Genomic DNA, 22,038 nt, shown 5'->3' with positions numbered 1-22,038 from the left:
TGATGGCCAACATGGCTTGCTGCCGCACCGTGGTGCCCAGGTCGTCAGTGGGCTCCTGTTGCAGCAGCACCTGGGGAGCACAGCAGGGTGAGTCACGTCAGGATGGGGCAGTCTCCTTCACCCAGCAAGAGCCTGCGGGGCTGGCAGAGCCCCGGCTGCCCCCATCCTGGCACCCCCTCCCAACCCAGCACTCAGTGGTCCCAGGCCCCGTGGTGGCAAGTTCTGTGCCCATCACGGAGCCACAGGCTGGCCAAGGGACCTGCAAACATCATTGGGTCCAACCCCCAGCTCCAGTCGGGCCACGCCAGTGGCTTTAGAACATCTCCAAGGAGAGAAACCTGGAGCAGCGCTCCTTCGCACCCCCCTACCCGGCCAAGCCCTCTCCTGCCCCCAGGGCTGTGCCACTGCCCACTGCCCCTGGGCCTGCCTCTTGAGGCCTGACTGCTTGTCCCCTCACCTGGATGGTGTCCACCACCTCGCACTGAAAGTCGCTAAGCTCGTCCCACACGCTGGAGTCCATGCTGGCGGTGCCGCAGACGGTGCAGATGGAGGCCAGAAACTTCAGCTTCTGGTCTGCTTGCTGCCAGCCGAGGAGGGGACAGAGGGACAGACAGCGCTGATGTCTAGCTATGCATTCGATCCCCGTTATCACATTGTAGTCAACATGAAGTGATTCACTTCTGCTTGTGAAGTTAGGGTCGCCATACGCCTGTAACTTTGTCCTAATGACAAGTGCCCTTGAAGGAGAACTCCAAGCCTGACAAGGGGAACACCTCACCCCAGGAGGTGCCAACAGCCCGTTACTTGCAACAAAGGCAAGAAGCCAGCGGAACGAGACTGTAACTAGGGGCAAGGTAAAGGCAGCGGGGCGAGGATCGCAACCACCCACTCCGTTCAGGACTAAAGGACTCACCCTCACCCCTCCCTCAGACATGCAGTAAATGAAAAACACACTGTAACTTGAAATCAAAGCGAGAGATATATAGACCAACGGAAAGCTACCGCGCGTACTAATTACCAATAGCATCTTTTAGGTAGAGTTTGGAAAATACGTATGTATAACTAGACTGCATAAATGTTAATCTTGTTCTTCTGAGCTTTGGGCTTGCTTCGTAGAGCATCATCACCTAAGCCCCAGCTTTGCGCGAATCTGTAATAAAGAAATGCCTGGACTCTGTGCGTCGGCTGGCTCTTGCCCAACGGGCGAAGGCGCACACTTTTTGGATAACAGTGTCAGTGGGGAGAGATAGCTGGGAGGGGGCAAAGTCCCCGGCACCTTGTGAGCAGGGCATGTGGGCAGAAAGACTGGCCGGGAGGTAGGGGCACAGCCTCGTAGAAGTGGCCACGCATACCTTTGGTCTGATCCTGAGGAAGCCTCGGATGATGTCCAGGGTATTCTCTTCCTCCATGGGCGCAGCCAAGTCAGAGTGGCAGGAATCTGGCAGGCACAGAGCAGGCAGGGCTGGGGTCAGGCCGTGGGGAAAGCGTGAGCCCTCCGCCCAGCTCCTGGGGATGTCCCCAGCCCCAGCTCAAGGCTGGGACACTGGTGTCCCCTGCGCGTCCCAGGGGTGAGGGTGCGATGCTGGAGGGCAGCACCAGGAGGGGGGCCCGGTGTGCCTGGGTGAAGGATGCACTGGTACCAGGGGCAGGGAGGGTCCCTGCCCCAGGGATGCTGTGGCAGGGCCGGGTCTTTGGCTGCTGCCCCATGGGAGCCTGGCTGCCAGCCTGGCCGGGGGCTGCGAGTCTGGGGCAGGGCAGGGCAGGGTGAGCAGCGTGGGCAGCCCCCTGCCCACGATGCCCTCACACTCATGCGCATGCAGCAGCGGGAACTTACAATTGTTGGGCTTCAGCCGCGAGCTGGGAGCTGGGGCAGCTCTGTCCTTCTCCTGTGGGGGCAGCACTGGGTGACACGGCACGTCACAAAGTGCCCCACTGTGACCCTTCCTGATGCCCCAGGGCCCCACTGACCGCTCCTTGCCCCAGGGGGTTGGGACTGACTCCCTCTTCCTCCTTCTCCCTCTATGGGGCTGGGGTTCATCTAGACTGGGGGCATGCCACTTGTCGTAGGGACCCCTCTGTCACCTCGCTCCTGGGGCCGCACCCGCTTGTGGCCAGGCTGAGCTGGGGCTCAGCCCCCACACCGTCAGGCACGCCGAGGCTCTTCTCTCTTCCACCTGGGGCTCGGGACAAGGCCTACGCGGCTCCCCTTGCTCCAAGGCTGGTGGGCACACAGGGACGACAGACGCCCTCCCGTGCGCTCAGCCGCAGCCGCACAGACTGGCACTGGTGGGGTCACTCGGGTTACCCTGGTCACTGTTGCCATGGTGCAGGGCACTGTTCCATCATCCCTTGGCTGGAAGCCGGGCGGGGGCGGGGGGAGTCCCCCTGCTCCTCACCCCAGCCCCACTGGGCCCAGCCCAGGCCTGCTGGGCCAACCTGGCGAGGCGAGCTTTAAAGCGAAGGATGCAGGGGGAGGGCTGCAGTGCGGCAATGCTCGTGCCATCACCTGCGCCTGGGGCCTAGGCCAGGCCAAGCAGAGCAGCGATGTGTTCCTTAGCTGCCTCCCGAGATGAGTCCCAGAAGGCCAACCGCCTCCAGGCTGTGCATGGCGGCGGTGGATCCTCTTGCACCCCTCCCGGGAAACCTGTGTGCTCGATCGCCTCTCTGCAGTGCCCATACACCCACACACGCGGCACAGGGAATCACCAGGAAGAATGAAAGATCTGTGTGCGGTCGCAGGGCCATGATCTCATTGCGGTTACGGAGACATGGCGGGATAGCCTCCACGGCTGGGATGCTGTCGTGGGTGGCTGTGTACTTTTTAGAAAAGAGGCCAGCAGGGAGAGGTGGTGGAGTTGCTCTTTGTGTGAGGGAGCAACGGGAAGGTCTCGAGCTCTCCCTTGGGGTGGGTGCAGGACGAGTCAAGAGGTTACGGGTAAAGATGAAGGGGCCCGCCAACACGCGGGATGCCGTTGTAGGTGTTTGCTACGGGCCACCTGATGAGGGAGGGGAAGCCAGTGAGGCCTTCTACAGACAATGGCAGGCAGCCTCACGATGCCAGGCCCTGGTTCTCACGGGGGACTTCAGCCTCCCTGATACCTGCTGGAAAGACAACCCAGCTAGGCTCACACAGTCCAGGAGGTTCCTGCAGAGCACCGACGGTAACTTTTTGACGCAGGTGGTGGAGGAGCCAACGAGGCAAGGTGTGCTCTTAGAGCCTGTCTTCGCAAGCAGAGGGCTGGTTGGGGATGTGAAAGTTGAAGGCAGCCTTGGCCGCAATGACCATGAGATGGCGGAGTTCAGGGTCCTGTGCTGAGGAAGCGAGCCGACAAGTAGGATTGCCGCCCTGGCCTTCAGGAGAGCTAACGCTGGCTTCTTCAAGGACCTCCTTGGAGGAATGCCATGGGTGAGGGCTCCAGAAGGTACTCCCCAGTTCAAGAGAGACAAGGAAGTACTGGAGAGGGGCCAGCAGAGGGCTACAAAGATGGTGAGGGGACTGGAGCATCTCCCTTAGGAGGACAGGCTGAGGGGGCTGGGCCTGTTCAGCCTGCAGGAGGGAAGACTCAGGGGGGATCTGTCACATCCCAGCTATGAGGAGGGAGAGAGCGACTCAGACTCGCAAATGCCCTTGGTGTGGGTTGCGCTGAGGTAACACCCAAGGTCCGTACCTAAACATCAACTTTAATGGAACAAACACCCAGTAAACATTGACCCTTTCACAATTATATCCAACCAAGCTATGTGGCTTTAGGAGAAGCTGGGGTAGGCCTTGTATTACTTTAGGAGAAAAAGCTGAGGCGGCAGGGGCGCGCCATCGGGCAAGACAGCTAGAGAGAGAGGGAGATCACCACTCCTGGATCCAGCGCCGGAGCTGCCAGCAGGGCTGTTGGACAAAGAGTCCCAGAGGCTTCTACGTGTGCCTAGTTGGGAGCCCCAGTCCCTGGGCTCCTGGAGCCTTCTCTCGCCCCAGCTGCAGGAGTGGCTGAGGCCAGGCGGCCAGGGGAAGGGCCACCAGCCCCCGTGCCTGTCACTGCCTCCGGCACCTTCCCTCAGGGCGCTGCCTGGGCTCTGGGCACCGCACCTGGGCCTCGGCCCGACGGGATCTTATCAACGGGACAAGGGGCAACGGGCACAAACGGCCACACAGGGAGCTCCTTCCCTTCCGAGCAGGAGGAGATGGGCTTTGCTGTGGGGGTGTCACGGCCTGGGGTGGGCTGCCCCGGGGCTGGGCAGTCTCTGGAGGCTCTCAAACCCCGCCTGGCCGTGACCCTGAGCGGCCGGCTCCTGGGCGAGCTGCTTTCGCAGGGCCTTGGGCTGGATGGCCTCCAGAGGTCCCTGCCAGCCCGGACCAGTCTGATTCTGCCGCTCTGTGCGGAGGCGCGGGGCCGGCCCGCGGTGCTGAGGGGCGGTGGGGGCCGCAGGGGCAGCGGGGTCGGGAAGGCGGTGGCGTGGGCTCTGAGGGGCCGGTGTGCGGGACAGCCGGGAGCGGGCAGCCCGGCGGGCAGCGGGAGCGCCCTTCGGCCGGCCTCTGTGCCGCCACAGGCTCACCGCCCCGGCCATAGGTGGCCAAAGACTGTTGCCGTGCATGCCCGGGGCATCGTGGAGGGGCTGCTGGCTGCCCACAGGTGGTCTCCCCTTTGGAGACTGGTCAAAGGCTTGGGCTTTGTTTGTTGGGCTTTGTTGATGGCTCAACAGAGGGCTTGGTTTTGCAGTGTGCCCTCTTACTGCTGCTCTCGTGACGTGCTGGGCAGCAGTGGCTGCAGGGCAGGTGGGGACAAGCGGCACGGGCAGGAGGCAGAGCTGCCCATCCTGCTGGGGACATGGAGGGGCCTGTGCTGCTGGAGCCAGAGCATCGGCGGCTTGGTAGCCCCTGGGCTCGGCCACGTCAGCCCCAGGCAGTGCAGGTGAGGGTACAGTCCTGTGTCCTTCCTCAGGGGCAGAAGAAGTTATTTAGTTTTCCTGAGGCAGGTACTCCCCCAGAGGGATGGCAGCCCACAGGGGAGCCTGCACTGGGGTGGGCAAGATGAGTAAGTAGTTAGGAGTGGCAGGAGGAGGCCAGAGGCTCTCACCGTGCGTGCCACATCACCAAAGGGATGGAGAGGGACTGAATGAAGGTGGTGAGAACAGGGGGAGTGGAGACCACAAGGAGGAAGAGGAAGTGGTGTTTAGCCTCGGGAAGGGAATGTGCTTCCCTGAAGACTCCCTTTTCTTTACATCTTTGCTTGTCCATGCCTTGATTCATAGGGAAAAGGTCCCTTCTATGGACCCACCGCCCACTCCAGAGTTCGCCTCTTCTGTAGTCAGTGGCTCAGTGTCCACGTGGAAAACAGTGATTTTTGGGGTCCCTCAGGGGTCCATACAGAGACTAGTACTATTTAACATCCTGACAGGCTGGAGGAGCTGGGATTGTTCAGCCTGGAGAAGGCTCCAGGGAGACCTTATTCCAGCCTTTCTATGTCTAACGGGGGCTTATAAGAAAGATGGAGACTTTCACCAGGGTCTGCAGTGACAGGTCAAGGGGCAGTGATTTTAAACTGAAAGCAGGCAGATTTAGGTCAGACATAAAGAACAAAGGCCTTGTGATGAGGGTGGTGAGACACCGGCACAGGTTGCCCAGAGTATGTGTGGATGCCCCATTCCTGGCAGTGTCCAGGCTGGATGGGGCCTGGAGCAACCTGGACGAGTGGAAGGTGTCCCTGCCCGTGGCAGGGGGTCGGGCTGTATGATCTTTGATGGCCCGTTCCAGCCCGACGCCCCTGTGACCGCAGGACGCCGGGGAGACGGGGAGGGAGGGAAGGAGGCAGACCCCCGCCCACCGGCCCGCCCCCGGCCCCCCCCCCGGCCCCGGCCCGGCCCGCACTACAGCTCCCGGCGTGCCGCTGGATGGCGGCCGCCGCCGCGCCTGCGCGCCGCTTGGAAACTTCCAGGCGGCGGCCGCTGTGCCTTCTGGGTAGAAGACGGGCAGTCACCTCGGCGCCATTTTGTGGCGAGGGAGTGAGGGGTTGCGCGGGTGTGTTCGTCGCCCCGTGGTGGCGGTTAGCGCTTCGCTGCGTGCTTTTGGATCGTAGACGGCGTCATGGGCTCGGACAAGCGGTGAGCTTGGGTGGGAGGGCGAAGACAGAGGGGAGGAAGGGATGGATGGGGGGGCGGGCGGCCCCGTGGGGTGGGCGATGGTGGGAGTTCGTTGCAGGTTCTTCTCGTTCTGAGTTCGGCCCGGTGTGCCCCGCAGCGTGAGCAGGACAGAGCGGAGCGGCCGTTACGGTTCCATCGTGGAGAGGGAGGACCGTGATGAGCGGGAATCCCGGAGCCGGCGTAGGGACTCTGATTATAAGAGGTCCAGTGAGGAGCGCCGCGGTGACCGGTACGATGACTACCGCGACTACGATAGCCGGGACTACGACAGCCGAGACTATGACAGCCGCGATAGCCGAGACTGCCGGGACTACGACAGCCGAGACTACGACAGTCGCGACAGCCGGGTCTGCCGAGACTACGACAGTCGCGACAGCCGTGATTGTCGAGACTACGACAGCCGTGATTGCCGTGACTACGATAGCCGTGACAGCCGAGACTACGATTGCCGGGACTACGATAGCCGGGATTGCCGAGACTACGACAGTCGCGACAGCCGAGACTATGATAGAGACTACGACAGCCGCGATTACGATAGCCCTGAGGTGAGTGGGGCGGGCAAGCCGGGCCCGGAGCATTGCGCACTGCAGCATGGAGCAGCTCCGGCCGCCGTGGGGGGAGGGAAGGGGCCGGGGCAGGCGGTGGTGTGCTCGCCCCAGGTCCCGGTACGAGCCCTCCTGGGGCCCGGCAGCCTGGTCCCCAGTGCCAGCGTTGGCATCCCCGGGGTTTGCTAAGGGCGAAGTTGGGGGGGGGTGACGGGTGACCTTGGTGTTCTGCCTGAGGCCATCAGGACCAAACCTGAGAAAGGTGGTCGTATGTGGTCTTGTCGTGCTTTGTTTTTACGGCGTTGCGGGGGCACGCTGCTAGAAATTGCGCTGGTTAATTCTGGGCACTGGCTTCTCAGAGGGAGCGGGAGCGTAGGAACAGTGACAAATCTGAAGATGGATACCATTCCGATGGCGACTATGGAGAGCACGACTACAGGAATGACATTAACGATGAGAAAGAAAGCAAAACCATCATGTTACGTGGCCTTCCTATCACGGTTACAGAGAACGATGTAAGTAGCCAGAAAGGGGTTTTGCTTTTCTTGCACCTTGGGAAGTCTGCAGCTTTGTGTCAGCAGGTCTGTGTTAGTCGCTGCTGCCATTTTGTTGAAAGCTGCATCATGGTGGCTCGCTTTCCAACGTGTTGGTTGCACTGCCATTTTGAATCCTAAAAGGTTTTAAACTGTCGCTGTTGAGTAACAGAGGTCAGTTGAATGTTAACCAGTTTCTTTCAAACAGAATAATTTGCAAATAGTCTTCTTTTTTTGTGCATGTTTGGATTTTTAAACTACCAGTGCTTTAAACAGGATTTTAAACTACCTGTGCTTTTCTGCCTTTTGGTATAGGAGGAAAGACGCATGTTTTGTTGTTTGGTTGGTTTTGTTTTTTTCCTTCTCCTCCCTGCCCCAGGAGAGAGACACAGAGGAGGTACTTACTTGAATTTTTCTGGGTCTTTATTGAGGCCAGAAGTTCTTACTGGTGGGGTTACACACAGCCACCAAGCTCCTCAGCTGAGTATGGCCCGGCACAAAGCTGCTTTGTGTGGGTACAGCTGTGGAAGTCGTAAAATGGCTGCTGTGGAGCTGAGGGAGCAAGTACAGATGAGCTTGATATGTGGTTATCTAACATTTTTTAATGGAAAGATACTAAATGTAATTGGCTTAGAGCTTTCTTTTTTAATTATTTTTTTTTTCTTCCTTGCTGGATTATTTTGATGACCAAGATACAGGCCCACAGCTGTTACTTGAGGGGTGAGTGGGAACCCTGTAAAAGCAGAACTATTCCAGTTTGTTTTCAGGCAGACTCCACCTTTGCCTCAAAGATCTTAGTGCATTTTTTTGCTAACATGAAGGATCCCTGTGCACCATTTCTGTAACAGAATTACATTTTTTTGTCTTTTCCTGATTATTTACTACCCTCCTAATACTGAGTGGGTTTTTTTTAGTCATCATGTGCTGGTCTGCTATTTTTGTAAGTGGTCACTAGTGTAAGCTCATGCATCCAAATGAGGCAACTCAGTCAGACATTACACAGAACATTTCAGAACAGTTTGTCTCTGAGGTATTAAGTGTTGTAGCTCTATAGTTTTGCAAAGAACTGTAGCATAATTTATGGGGAAGTTTATAATTCTGAACTCAACTTTAGACTGTAGATGATGCATCTTGGAACTACTAGTTGTTTTTTTAACATTACCTTAAGACTTCTGATTATGTACATATTTTTCAGCTTTTTCCACTTTTTCATGATGAAAAAGCTACTTGCACTGAAGATGTCAGTTCCAGTCAGCATGTAAATGGGCAGCTTTACATCAGATCCCCTGTAGAAGTGGAACTGTTAGAGGATGAGAACTGTAGTGTGAGCCTTAATGTATGTATCATGGAGCCTTGGAATACAGTGCTGGGAGCCAGGGGCCTTTAGGTAGCAGGGAGAGGGATGCTGACAGTGTCCTGTATAAAAACTATGGAGCAAGCACAGGGGTTTTTTTTGTCTTGTTGTGCCATAGGGATTCAGATTCTGGATGATGCTGTGGCCAAGGGAAGGCTACAGTTGGTTTAGTGTAGCAAAGAACTGTGTGGATTCTCTGGTGCTCATCAGTCTCTTGTTAAGTTCTCCATAAAGGTTTTCTTTTTCTCTGAGATAGTTTGACAACGTTATGATTCTATGTGCCTCTTGCATGTACTGTAAGGTAGGTTGCTTCTGTGACTGTCCTAGCTGTCTGCCAGGATGTGAAAATTTAACTGTCTGATTAAAATCTCACACAGATTCGCGAGCTTATTGAGTCCTTTGAAGGTCCTCAGCCTGCAGACGTGAGGCTGATGAAAAGAAAGACAGGTGAGAGCTCTTAATCCAGTTTTTGACATCAACTTCCTCTTCCCTAGCCCAAAAGAGTATCCAGAATTGCCCCCAAACTGCAAGCACATGCAATAAAAAAAAATAAAAAATAAAAGGTTTGCCATGGCTAAGGAATGTGGCTTTTTGGAAGACTCTTAGATAGCTGGTCAACATGTAAAAAGAAGTCTGTCTGCAGGGGTTTTTGTTAACAGGTATTGGTAAGTAATGATAGTATAAACACATTTAATAGTATGTAGTCTGTTGCATGGTTACCTTTAAACATGGATTCAAATCGAGTGAAATGTAGCCAGTTAAGGGAGCTTGGTTCCTTGCCATGGCAAAATAACAAGCAGATCCCAGCAGTTGGCGTCGCATTTGTAAAGCTGCTTTGTCATGAAGTAATGAAGCAGTTGGAGAGAGATTCACCTGTTTTAAAGGAACTGACTAACACAAGTATCCCGTCTATATCTGAATGCTGTCTCTAGGTGTAAGCCGTGGTTTCGCCTTCGTGGAGTTTTATCACTTTCAAGATGCTACCAGCTGGATGGAAGCCAATCAGGTTGCTTCACTCACCAAGTCTAGATATTCCTGAAAATGGAACAAGTCTGTACAGTTAAAAAAAAAAAAAAAAAAAAAAGGAAAAAATAAAGGTGGAAGGAGTGGTTTGTTCCATAACAATGATTTAAAAGAATAAAGGCTTTGTATATATTAAAATTTGTAACAGCAGGACAAAATACTGGGTAAAATTAGGAGAGAAAATTGGTTGTTTTGAGCACTCCCTGGTAAAATGTGCTATGGTTTTAATGGCTTGGTTTCAATTTAATTGGCTCATGAAGGTTTAGCAAGTAGTCTTTAGAAAATCTGAACTTATTTCCACCTGATATTTCTTCTCTGTTGCCAGAGAAAGCACCAGGTCTGTGCATTACGTTGATATTAACCCTGAAAGAGAAGTGTCAGATCATGGCAATAGTGCATTCTTCCAGTTAAAGAGGAAGAACTGGCTCTTCTAGAGGAAAAGCATGTTTATTCCAACTATATTTTATAGACAGTGAATTGTCACATACGTTATGCTGTGTATTTTGGCTTTTTTGAAGTATGACTTAATGCAGGGCCAAAATGCAATGAGAGTCCTCTAGTTTCTGGGATTTCCCTGTTGCACTGCAGTTTGACTTGCTTTTGCTCCTTTTTGAATATTCATAGTCTGTTTCACAATAGAACTTAAAAATTCTCAAAGTGAGCAAAGTATATCAAATCTTTGTTTGTTTTTACAATTGAATATTTGATGTGAAGGTCCCTGGGCAGCATGAGGAATGGTATCTGCTCTGTTGGCGTTATGCATAAAGAAGTGGCGCTGTAATGGGATTCACAGGCAGTTAGTTCCAGCAGATGGAAGTTGTGTGCCTTACGCTGGAATAGGGTTTCATGTGTCCTGTACGGTGGGTGATTTCCCCAGCCAGAGAGCAGTATTCAAATACTGTTTTCCTGACATGCTGCTCAGTAGGGTTGGTGAATGCAGTGGAAAGATTTAGATCAAAAAATTAATGCTCAGCATGTTTTCAGAAACGAGATAATTTTAATATATACAAAGCTGTACTGATGCATAATTTATTGAAACATACTCAAATTCACTCCAGTAACCAGCCACCCTAGTAGTAGGGAAAACATAGACTGTCCCCAGCAGCCCAGTTGCTGACTGTTAGATGAAAGAATGATGTATTGCAACTATGCCAGCAGCTTTGTTTCTATGTGTGCATATCCAATGATTGCTGGGCCCTCCAACCCTCCCTCCTGCCGGTAGGAGAAATGGCTTTGCCCTATTTAGTTGTGCAGAATGTGAGAGCCTTATTCATGCTACGTGCTAGATCTATGTCAGACCCTGTTATCAAGAAAAGCCACCGGTCCTGACACTTCTGTGGTACCTCTGCAGTAAGCCAATCTGCTATAAAAATAGTTTGTTAAAATGTCTGGGGTTTGGCCTCTTAATACGCGCTTCCTCAGATGTACTTCCTCAGACAGACTTCACCTGTTTGACTAAACTATGTTGATGGCCATATTGTGAAAGGGCATTCTGCATAGCCACACCTGGCAAAGTGTGAGGCTGAGAATCAAGGCTTCTTAACTAGACGTAAATTCCTAACTCCTCTAAAGTCGGAGTGAGAGGACATGCTGAAAGCATTATGAACTTTTCCTACCCTTGGAGAAGCTTCACTTGCAGTCTAGTTACTCATTTTGGAGAGCTCCTGCCTGAATGAAGAACACAAACCTCTTGTGCAGGCTTCCCATTGAACTGATGCATTAGTCAAAGGAAACCACTCTGAGTTACATTTCAGTTGATGGCACTTGTAATCCGGTCTCCAAGAAGTCTTAAGCAGGGTCCCTTTGGGAGGAATTACTGTATTTTCAAAGGGACACTTGTGAAGAAAGTGCTTGGAAAAGTAATCCAAATGTGGTTTTTAAAAGGTCTGGGGTATTTGGAGTAGGGGAAGAAGTGAAGCCGTTACCTAAGGATGTTTAAAATGTTGCTCAGTACTATACCAGAAGTGAATAGAAATGTGGGGGCAAAGAGACTCCTAAAAACGTGTTAATCCTGAATGCAGCAGGTTAGGACTTTGTCTCCTTCGAGACACTTTCTGGTTCCATGTCAGCGTTTAGTGTTTGGCAGCTTTTTCAACACTCCCTGATTCCGTTTATCTTTGCTCCACATCCCATTCTCTTGCTGCCCTCGTCCTCCTCTCTGCAGGATTGGATGGGCAGGGTGTAGGTGGCGGTGGTTGTCCTCCACATCCTCCCCATATGTTGTCCATTTAATTCGGGAGCACTGATTCCTCCGAAGGGTGCTCTGCCATGGGAAAATGAACATGTGTGCCTCGATACAGGAATAATTGAAACCACTTTTTTTGCAGAAAAAGCTGGTGATCCAAGGGAAGCAGATCGCGATGCACTACAGCAACCCCAGGCCTAAATTTGAGGACTGGCTTTGCAACAAGGTATCACATGTGGTTCTATGGGCAGGAGTCCTCTGTGCTTTTCAGTGGCTCTGGCTTGAACAAAGTGATACGTGATCCAAACCTGCTTGTGCTCCTGGTCTGTGTGATAAGCATAGGAACAGTAAAATGCAGGAATGAAAACGTTTCCTAGCTCGGGTGGCAAAATAGATGGAGTCACTGAGGTGTTGCTGCAGAACACAGATTGGGTGGTGAGGTGTGCTAGAGTAAGAAGTTGCGAGGTGATGGCTAATTTACTGTTGAATTGCTGCTGGTCTGCTATAGGCTGCTGTGTGCTCCTTGTTTCACACAGCCAGTGGAGGTGATTTAGTAAGATGAGGACTAGGCTGTTTGTCGGGCTTTAGCTACATTTCTTGCCCGTAAGGGTAACTTGTTTTCCACCCTGTGTTTGATTTTAACATGCTTTTTAAGTAGTTCCTATGCCTGGGATTGTAAGTTGAAGACCTCGCAGTTAAAATAACTGAAGAGTTCAGGAGGACTAAGGGAGAGATAGTTGGGATATTCTGAAAAGGAGCTGTGATATGGGCAAGGGTGGCTTTTGCTGTTCTTGATTGTTCTGGTGGGTTTAGCTTTGTTATGTTACTTTGTGTGAAAGTCTAGTTTTTGTTGCTATACAGCAAATGCAACCATTTTAACAAATCACTTGAGTTCTTACTAGACTTCTCTTATTCCTCATAGTGCTGCCTTTACAACTTCAGAAGGAGGCTAAAATGCTTCCGCTGTGGAGCGGACAAATTTGGTATGTTACACTGATCTCTTGGCTGTGTTTGATTTTGTGGAAAACTTTCTCTCCTGTGTAGGAAACAAAGTTCACTGTAGGTCCTAGGCTGGCTTGTGAAATGCTCGGTTTGAGAGAATGAGCCGTATTGTGACTAAAACATTTTCTTCTTCTTACGAAGATTCAGAACAGGAGGTGCCACCTGGAGCATCAGAAGCCGTTCAGTCTGTGGATTATTACTGTGATAGTAAGTAATCTTTGATTTGTTTTATAATTTGATACGTGAACGCAGGGACTGAAATCCTTCCTGTACCTCAGACTACCTGCTGAAGGACCTGAACTACGCCAGAAAGCGGTTACATGCACAGCTAATATCATACTCTCTTTTCTCCTCAGCCATCATTCTCCGAAACATTGCTCCTCACACAGTAGTGGAATCCATCATGACTGCCTTGTCTCCATACGCATCTCTGGCAGTCAATAATATTCGTCTAATCAAAGACAAGCAGACGCAGCAAAATAGAGGCTTTGCGTTTGTGCAGCTGTCTTCTGCCATGGTGAGGGCCTTACTGATGTGTTGGGAGAGAAACAGCTTGTTAACGTGCTTCTGTAGCTGAAGCATTTAGAGCTTTTGAGCTGTCTGACTGACTGCTCTGGTTCACCAAAGGTTAATTGAAACTCGGTGTGTCAAAGCTTTTCATCTTTAGCTGCAGTTGGGAAAGAAGGTGGTGGGGATGTTGTGAGCACGTAGGAAAGCTGTTTCCGTAGCAGAGAGCTATTCTGGATTAAAGGCTGGTTTCATGCTTGGATCACAAAAATAGGTCTGGGATAGTATTTTGTTAACTGAAATTAAGGTCTGGAGCATATAATATGGGACAGAGTGTGCAGAATTGGCCTTCCACCTTGAGAAGGAAGGGGAGGAGGGGGGTATTGCTGCTCTCTGCAGCATCCAAAGGGAGGGTCTAGGGACAGCAGAGAGACATTTTTCTTGAGGGTATGCAGGGATAGGACACTAGGAAATAGCATTAAGTTGAAACATGGAAAATTGCAGTGAGGTACAAGGAAAACCTCTTTACTGTGAAGGAGGACAGATACTGGCATAGGGTCCCTGAAGGATGGTAAAGTCTTTGTCCTGGAGGTCCTTAAAAGATCTGTAGATACAGCACTTAGGGACATGGCTTAGTGGTGGACTTGGCAGTGCTAGCTTTACAGTTGGACTTGATCTTAAAGGTCTTTTCCAACCTAAATGATTCTACGTACCAAACTCAAGTCAGCAGCATGATCTGTTTGGGCCTGCTGTAGGTAGAGTGGAACAGTTGTTGCTGCCTGAAAACAGGTGCCTGATCTCGATACCTGCTTGGCCTCCCTTTTGGAGTAATTTGGGGCAAACATCTTCAGTGACCTGGGGAGGGAAGCATGCACTGTTGGCATGTGGGCTGTGATCGGTCCCATTGTGCTCTTCTACATGTGTATAGTATGAGAAGATGGAGGTGTTCTTACAGCACTACCTGCTTTCAGCGGCTGTATGTGAAAAGGTGAAGCTTTGGAAACTTGTGAATCTCCAGTAACCTGCCTATAATAATGAGTGTTTTTTCTTGTAGGATGCTTCTCAACTGCTGCAGATTTTACAAAGTCTTCAGCCACCATTAAAAATTGATGGCAAAACAATTGGTGTTGACTTTGCAAAGAGTGCCAGAAAGTGAGTTGCAGTAACAGTTTATTTTTTACACCCCCCCCTACCCCTGCCGTTTATATTGGAGATGTGTTGTCACCCAGGCTTTTTAAGATTACTGTCACTCCAAAGTTTTGCTTATGTGTCTTGTGTTGCATACATCCAGCTTTTTACTGTGTGTGGGGAGAGTGAAAGCAGTGTTTCCTACCACCCCTATTTCCAGTCCTCTGAAGATAACATCATAACTACTTGTGTACATAGCATGCTTGTTTCCTTGGAGACTTAGTGACTTGTTATTGACTGTACAACAATGAACCTCAAGTTCCTTTACTTGCCAAGCAGTGCTTTGGCTCATTCATTATAATCAGAATGTTTTGTAACTGCCAAGAAATCCACGTGTAAGGGCAGACTCTGCCCCCTTGCATAAGGAGACACTTCAGCAAAAAGCAGTATTTACTCAGATGCATGATTTTTGTGGTTACAGAGACTTGCTTCTCCCAGACGGTAACAGAGTCAGCGCCTTCTCTGTGGCAAGTACAGCCATTGCTGCAGCTCAGTGGTCATCCACTCAGGTATGATTTGGAGTTTGGTGCTCATAGTTGTGTTTTCCTGAAAAAGAAAATGTAGAGCATACAGTTTCACTGTTGGCCACTTGCTTGCTTGAACTGACCAAAGCTGCTTTGACGGATGTGAGCTGACAGTTGGGCTGGAGCCTAAACAGTGTCAGAATCCCTAAATACAGTAACCGTATCTGTTCTAACAAAAATTACCTGCTCGAATTTCAGCCACAGGCTGGAGAAGGCAGCACCCTTGACTACAGTTACCTCCAGTCAGGACAGGATGGCTACACACAGTATGCTCAGGTTAGTAGTGGTGGTTATGCTTTAACCAGTAGGTGGTTGTGATTTGGGTATCTGCTCATCTTGCATTGTTGTTCTTCTCCATTTGCAGTACTCCCAGGATTACCAGCAGTACTACCAAAATCAAGGAGGAGTATTGGACACAGATGCAGCTACCATATCAGGTAGTACTTCTGACATGTGGGGATGCTCTTGTCTGTAATCATAGTGTTGCAATAGCAGTATTTTACTGTAGCCTTTGTTACTTTGCTGTGTAAAGGGACACTTGGCTCTCCTTGCTTTCAGGATGTGTGAATGAGTATGTGTTGCTAGAGGACCGTAACAGATTGGTTCAAGTGGGTTCTCTAGTTGGTGAGGTGAGAGCGCAGCCTCCACTCCAGCCTATTGACAAAAGCCTTGAGCTCGTGAGAACTGTGTAAGCAGCTCTAGACAAATCTTGAGCACTAGCAGCTCTCAGATGCCACGAGTCACTGGCCTTGGGAGCAGAATATTTCCTCCTGAAAAGGAAACTGTTCCTTGTCTGGTTAGAAAATACCCACTGTGTATCTGTCTCCTTTTGAACGTTTACTGCCTTGTTTGGCTGCTGGAGTTGGAATTGGGAGCTGAAACTGTAAACAAAGTAATTTTAGCACTAGGATGAAATACTGTTCTACAGATCAGTTGGCTTATCCATTATCGCTCTCTGTTGGCAGGAGCTCCAGTCACTACCACCACAGCTGCAGTCGTGTCCCAGAGTCCTCAGTTATATAATCAACAGACAAACTCACCTGACTCTCCGGTAATTACAGCACTAATTGCTCCTTGCTTTCAACACAGGGTTATGTGGGATATCTGGTTTAGCTGTTGCCTTCTCTCTTTAAAGTGGGTGGTACAGCAAAGCTGCTGAGTGTCCGTGGGTTGCTCACAGTGCTTATGGTCATAAATCATCTGCCAATTCTTTTCTGTGAAAAGTTTCTTGTTTATAGTTTTTTTTTGTTGGTTAAAGGTGAGTGCTAAGTGTACTGGTGAAGAGGAACTAGCTGTTGTATGTGTGGTGTGGGCTGCTCATGCCTTAGCTCGCTGTCCTTGTTTTCTTGCACCTTGGTGACAGATTTTCTAATTGAGGTTCCTGATTTGGGTTTTTTTTTCAGACACAATCAGCACCACCTACCACTAGCACTCAGGCACAAACGGCTCCCCCGACTGGCGTAGTCCCTGGAACCAAGTACGGTAAGCAGTTGGGCGTTGCTGGTGGGGACAGGTATCTGTCACTGTATAGTAAGAGAGAGACTTGGCTTTGGCTGAGTGCTCTTATCGCCATATGTCAGTGGTGAAGCTGTCCCTGGAGTGTGTTCTGCATGGGTGATTAAGAGCCCTTTACAGACATGCCTGCCATTGTGGCTGGTAATAAACTCAGAATTTTAACTGAAATACAGAAAGATACCTGTCTGAATTCGACTGGAACGACCATATCCCACACTTTAATTTTTTTACAGCTGTCCCTGACACTTCCACCTACCAATATGATGAATCTTCAGGATATTATTATGATCCTGTAACAGGGCTCTACTATGATCCTAATTCCCAGGTAAACACAAGTTCTTCCCACCTGTCTTAACTGTTGAAGTCCATTAGTTCCCTGTCTCATCATACAAGTGAAATTAACTTTGAGGTGCACAAAATACTGAATGTAACAGATAACGTTCAGCAGTGTGTGTAGGACTGGGACTTCCCTCTGGTATAGCTCTTCCATTTTTCTCTCCTTCCCTTAATTTTCCTCACAGTTTGGCCCACATAGTGTTTGTGAAAAGAGCTAATCCTAACGGAGCTATTTTGCTGCTGGGTGCATGCAAAGTGCACCTAGCTCGGGGCTCTGGTGGGTCATCTGTTGAGAGAGGCAGAAGGCTTTCTGTAGTGCTGTTGGGCAGAAGGCCTGTGTCTGGGGGCAGCCGCTTCAGCCACGTCATGCCTTTTGACTCCTTTGTGGAGTCTGCAGAACTTGTTTGGACTCTACAGAACACCTTCCTATTTGATGCAGTAGTATGAATCAAACAGCCAGCTTTGGTTCTTCCTTGGATGTTTAGCTTGTATGAAGCATTTAACTGTCTTGACTCTTCCTTTGGCAGTATTACTACAATGCCTTAACCCAGCAGTACCTTTACTGGGATGGCGAAAAAGAGACCTACATGCCTGCTGCAGAAGGTGTCACGTACCAACAAACAGCTACCACAACTACCACCAAAGAAGTGAAGGAGAAGAAAGAGAAGCCTAAAAGTAAAACTGCTCAACAGGTAAAAGACAAAATGGGATTGTAACTGGGCTAAAGTCTTCTGTGAAATGGCATAATGGTTCTCCTTTTTCATGATAAAGGAAATCCTAGGTTATTCGGTGGGGTGTATGCCTGCAATCTGCAAGTATTGTAGAGGGCTGAGGAGAGGTGGAGTTGGCAAGGCTTCAGTGCAGAAATAAGCTCTGCATAGGAGGAATGCATATGGAATCATGCCAGGACCAGTGGGAGTATAACTAAGCCATCACTTCAAGGATTAGATCGATAAGAAGGGTTCATACAGTAAAAGAAGCAAGCTGCGGTATCTTTGAACACTGTATACAGGGAAACAGCTGCACTACATCCAGTGTCCTGTGATTTTAAAAAGAAAAGGTAGTGGGTTGACTTGTTCTGGAAACTGTACGCAAGATTGACAGCTGTGAGGGGAGCTGTCTGAGCAAACCACTCTGCATTTCAGATTGCTAAAGACATGGAGCGCTGGGCAAAGAGTTTGAACAAGCAGAAAGAGAACTTCAAGAATAGCTTCCAGCCACTGAGTACCAGGGAGGAGGAGCGGAAAGAGTCAGCGGCTGCAGATGCAGGCTTTGCCCTCTTTGAGAAGAAGGTGAAAGTGCTGGCAGTAGTATGGAGCGGGGTGTGGTATGGCAGAGAGCTTGGTGCTCATGGCATTGTTGTCTCATCCAGGGAGCTCTGTCTGAGAGACAGCAGATCTTGCCAGAGGTGTTGAAGAATGGGGATGATGAAAATCCACTGAAGGTGAGTGTGAGATACCTGGCAGAGGTATTCCCAAAGGTTACCGGTAAAGCATTTTAGAAGAGTTCTAGGAAATCCTTGCTTTCCACAGCATCATCTGTAAAAAGCTGTGGTGGTTACAGTGGTCTGACACAAGTGCAGTAAGATGAGGCTAGAAGAAATCACAGCTTTTCTCTGCTTAAGAGCTCGGTTGAGGTTTTGAGGTTTCCAAAAGCATGGTACTTAAATTACTGTTTGGTTAGTGGGAAGTAAGTCTGGCTGCCACTGTAGTATATTGTTCTTTTCAGTTGCGTTTCATCCTTAGTAATGAGAGGGTGATGCCCCTCCTGTGCAACACCAAACACATCTACAGTCTCCACGTTCCCTTTTTGGGCTCTCCAAACTGTGGTGATGCTGTCATGTTCCACCTAACACTGTCCTTCCTTTCTTAGCGTGGCCTTGTGGCTGCCTACAGTGGCGATAGTGATAACGATGAGGACTTACTGGAAAGAATGGAGAATGAGGAAGAGAAGCTGACTGACTGGAAGAAGATGGCTTGTCTGCTGTGTAGAAGGCAGTTCCCAAATAAAGATGCTCTGATTCGGCACCAGCAGCTGTCTGACTTGCACAAGGTAGTTGCGTTACGCTGTCAGGAGGGTACTTGGTTGCCATAATTCGGTGTATAAACCAAAGCTATAATACCTGTCACAGTTTGGAAAACTGTTCCTATTAAATCAAACATACTGCATTGGATTGTTGCTCTCCCAAAAGTCAGCTACTTACGTGAAAGGAGCTGTTGCATGTGTCATGCTGTTAACAGGAATCTCCTTGTTTCAGCAAAACATGGATATCTACAGGAGATCAAAGCTTTCAGAGCAGGAACTTGAAGCCTTGGAGCTGCGTGAGAGAGAGGTCAGTGCTGAGATGAGCAGATGAGTAGCTAATGGAAAACCTGCACAGGTGATATGTTGAGCTCTTTATCCTGACACATGTCACTTGAGATAATCCTTGTAAGCCAACCCCTTCTTGGGTCAAGGTTCAGAGTTGTCCTGTTGCATGGAGAGAAGTGTCCTATATCCCACGACTACTTCTTAGCAGGGAAGGGCCATTTCACCTCCAGCTCAGGGTTGCCAGAGTGAGACCAGAAACCTTTGAGTGGCCAATCGAGGGCTAATCCAGCAGGTGTTGGGGCCAGACTCTTCCTACCCTAGTGCAGGTTCCCATGTGCTCCAGGGACTTGCTTGAGGTTCTCTTCTGTGGTGTTAGTCAAGCTGTGTATTAGCAGGCTGCAGCGGACAGATACCTGTCATAGCAGGCATGTAGCTTACTCATAGCTCAAAGATGAGCAAAAGTGTTTTCAAAAATCAGTACTAAATCTGGTTCCCTCATGCAGATGAAATACAGAGACAGAGCAGCAGAGAGGCGGGAGAAGTACGGCATCCCGGAGCCTCCTGAGCCAAAGCGCAAGAAGGTGTACGATGCTGGCACAGTGTATGTATCTGAGAGCTCCTCAGCAATTGCTTCGATGCACGATGAGCAATGTGGTTAACTCCTCTCTTCTTCCTGCAGTAATTACGAGCAGCCCACCAAAGATGGCCTTGACAACAGTAACATCGGCAACAAGATGCTGCAGGCCATGGGCTGGAGGGAAGGCTCAGGCTTGGGAAGAAAATGTCAGGGCATCACAGCACCCATTGAGGTAAGTGGAGATGGATGCTGCTTTGATGAGGTTTGGTGCCTGTTTTTAATCCAGAAGCACTTGCTGCTCAAGGGACAAAATGGTTGTCCACAGCAAAGCTGCCTCTGTTGATATTCGCTCCTGCTCCTGTTTGTCCCATCAGATGCTAAAGCTGAGGCAGAGCTGGGACTCGGACAGGCAGGGCTCTGCTTCTGTCTCCCTTCAGAAATCTGCTCCTGAGGTGCTGTGGGGTGCTGTGGCAGTGGGCCTGCCCTTGAGCTGCGTACCTCGGGGTGGGCCGCCCTACCTCCCCCCAGCTGCTGGCTTTGGGTCTGGCTGCTCAGGGTTACTCTGTTAGGAACCACATTCTGTGCCGTTCCATTTCGGCTGGGGTTGGAGCAGTGTGGAGCCAGCAAGTGTGGGATGCTGTGTGCGGTCTCATCTCCTGGTGTCAGTATTTATAGCTGTGTGGGATCCCCAGGGGAGCTGGAGAAGTTGGCTGGATTGATGACTTTTCCTGTGGTGTTTTGCGTGGTGGTGTGGCCTCGCTGCAGAGCTGAAGCATGTGTATTTTCCCTTGCAGGCCCAAGTACGAATGAGAGGAGCTGGCTTGGGAGCCAAGGGCAGCTCCTACGGTGTCTCCACTGCAGATTCATACAAAGATGCAGTGCGGAAAGCCATGTTTGCTCGCTTCACGGAGATGGAGTAACGCGCTGTGGCCCGCAAAGCACACACTTGTTAGCCAGAACTGACTGTTAAACTCTGTAGCCTTGGTGGCCTGCCTGTATCCTGGTTATGGTTTAGAGTTGACCATTTCATTCCCTTGGACTTTTTTCCCCTCTCGGCATGTAACACTTCCATGAGCAGATTGTTTGAACTGCCCCAAACTTCATGCTGGAGAGCTCCTGGTTAGACCAAAGGGGATGCTGATCTTTATACGGTCCTGTACATAATGTAATGTATTTTGTGTTTGGAGCGTGTTGTCCAGATGCTGTCCCTGCCCTCTGGAGCAGGGGCAGGACCTGTTAGCTGTGGTTTCACACCATCTCTGCTCTCTTTGTTGTATTGTCTGTCTGGGTTTTGGGTTTTTGTTTTTGGTTTGGGTTTTTTTTTTTTTGGAGAATTTACCTGTACATTTTGTATGATACATCTTTGTATAGACTTTTTGAAGACTTTGATTCTAGTTGCCAGTTTGGCTCATTTCCAAAAGAAATACATCCAAAAATGATCCTATTTCTGTTTCTCAGTGGGTGAATGAAGAATAAGTTGCCAATGCTACTGGTCCTTTCTGTGGTTCTGCTTCTTCCTTCATGAGAGACTTCATCCTGGAGTCTCCCTCCTCCACGTAGCGTTCCACTCTCCTGCTTCCTTTCATCCCTGTGCTGTACCTTAAGTGTCTTTGTCACAGCTTCAGCGTGAATGCTGGCTGGTGGAGGACCAGCTCTTCTTGTATCCCATCCGGCCATAGCTATGGGAGCAGGACAGGACCAGCAGAAACGCCTCTGAAGCTTGCTGCCTGCCCTGGAGCCCCTGGGTATTGCGAGCAGTGCTCCGGTGGGTGGTGGGCTGAAGGGGACAGGTTGCCAACCCCTCAGCGGGGGTCTGAGCCTGGCATGGGGCCTGTGTGCTCCCCCGAGGCGTGTCTCCAGCCTCACTGGGCACAGTGCCACAGAGCTGTGGAGGCTGGGTGATGGTGAACCACCTCTTCCCGGAGGTTTCCTCCCTTCAGTTACTGTTTTCACGTTTTTCCCTCTGCCGGCGCTTGCGTCTGGGGTATCGTCACCCTTGCACCCTCTTCCCCTTCGGCTGTGGAGCTTGCCCAGCCTCCCCTGGGAAGCCAAGCCAGGAGAAGTCTTTCCCCGTGGAGTAACCAGGCCAGCACTGTCCAGGTGGGCATAGGAACAGTTCCGGACGGAGCAGAAGCTCCACCACCCCTTGCGGTGCAAGGCCCTTCTGTGGCTGCGTTGCGGGGTGGGGTGAACCCCGCTTTGCTGCCAAACCTGCCTGGGCCGCGGGCCTCATTTCTGAGGGTTTCCCGGCGGGGGGTGGGCCGAGGTCGGGAAAGCCCCGGTCCCTGCCCCGGGGGCCGCAGCCCG

At 50.7% G+C, this 22,038-nt stretch overlaps 1 protein-coding gene across 1 annotated transcript; it reads left to right on the top strand.

The window, feature by feature from the left end:
• The first annotated feature begins 5,933 nt into the window (after positions 1-5,933).
• Positions 5,934-21,175, top strand: RBM5 (RNA binding motif protein 5). Its single transcript, XM_055804371.1, has 24 exons — positions 5,934-6,093; positions 6,230-6,677; positions 7,037-7,192; positions 8,942-9,011; positions 9,497-9,570; positions 11,915-11,998; positions 12,695-12,755; positions 12,916-12,981; positions 13,131-13,291; positions 14,336-14,433; positions 14,891-14,978; positions 15,192-15,269; positions 15,358-15,430; positions 15,959-16,044; positions 16,397-16,475; positions 16,742-16,833; positions 17,372-17,536; positions 17,990-18,136; positions 18,217-18,288; positions 18,717-18,896; positions 19,102-19,176; positions 19,658-19,755; positions 19,834-19,963; positions 20,526-21,175. The coding sequence occupies exons 1-24, from the start codon at positions 6,077-6,079 to the stop codon at positions 20,649-20,651; spliced, it is 2,724 nt and encodes a 907-aa protein (XP_055660346.1). The 5' UTR covers positions 5,934-6,076; the 3' UTR covers positions 20,652-21,175.
• Positions 21,176-22,038: the final 863 nt, after the last annotated feature.

This window comes from Falco peregrinus, chromosome 5 (assembly GCF_023634155.1).
Source record: "Falco peregrinus isolate bFalPer1 chromosome 5, bFalPer1.pri, whole genome shotgun sequence".
NCBI classification, from domain to species: domain Eukaryota; kingdom Metazoa; phylum Chordata; class Aves; order Falconiformes; family Falconidae; genus Falco; species Falco peregrinus.
Note: the sequence above shows the minus strand (reverse complement) of the source record. Positions and strands in the feature narration are given on the sequence as shown.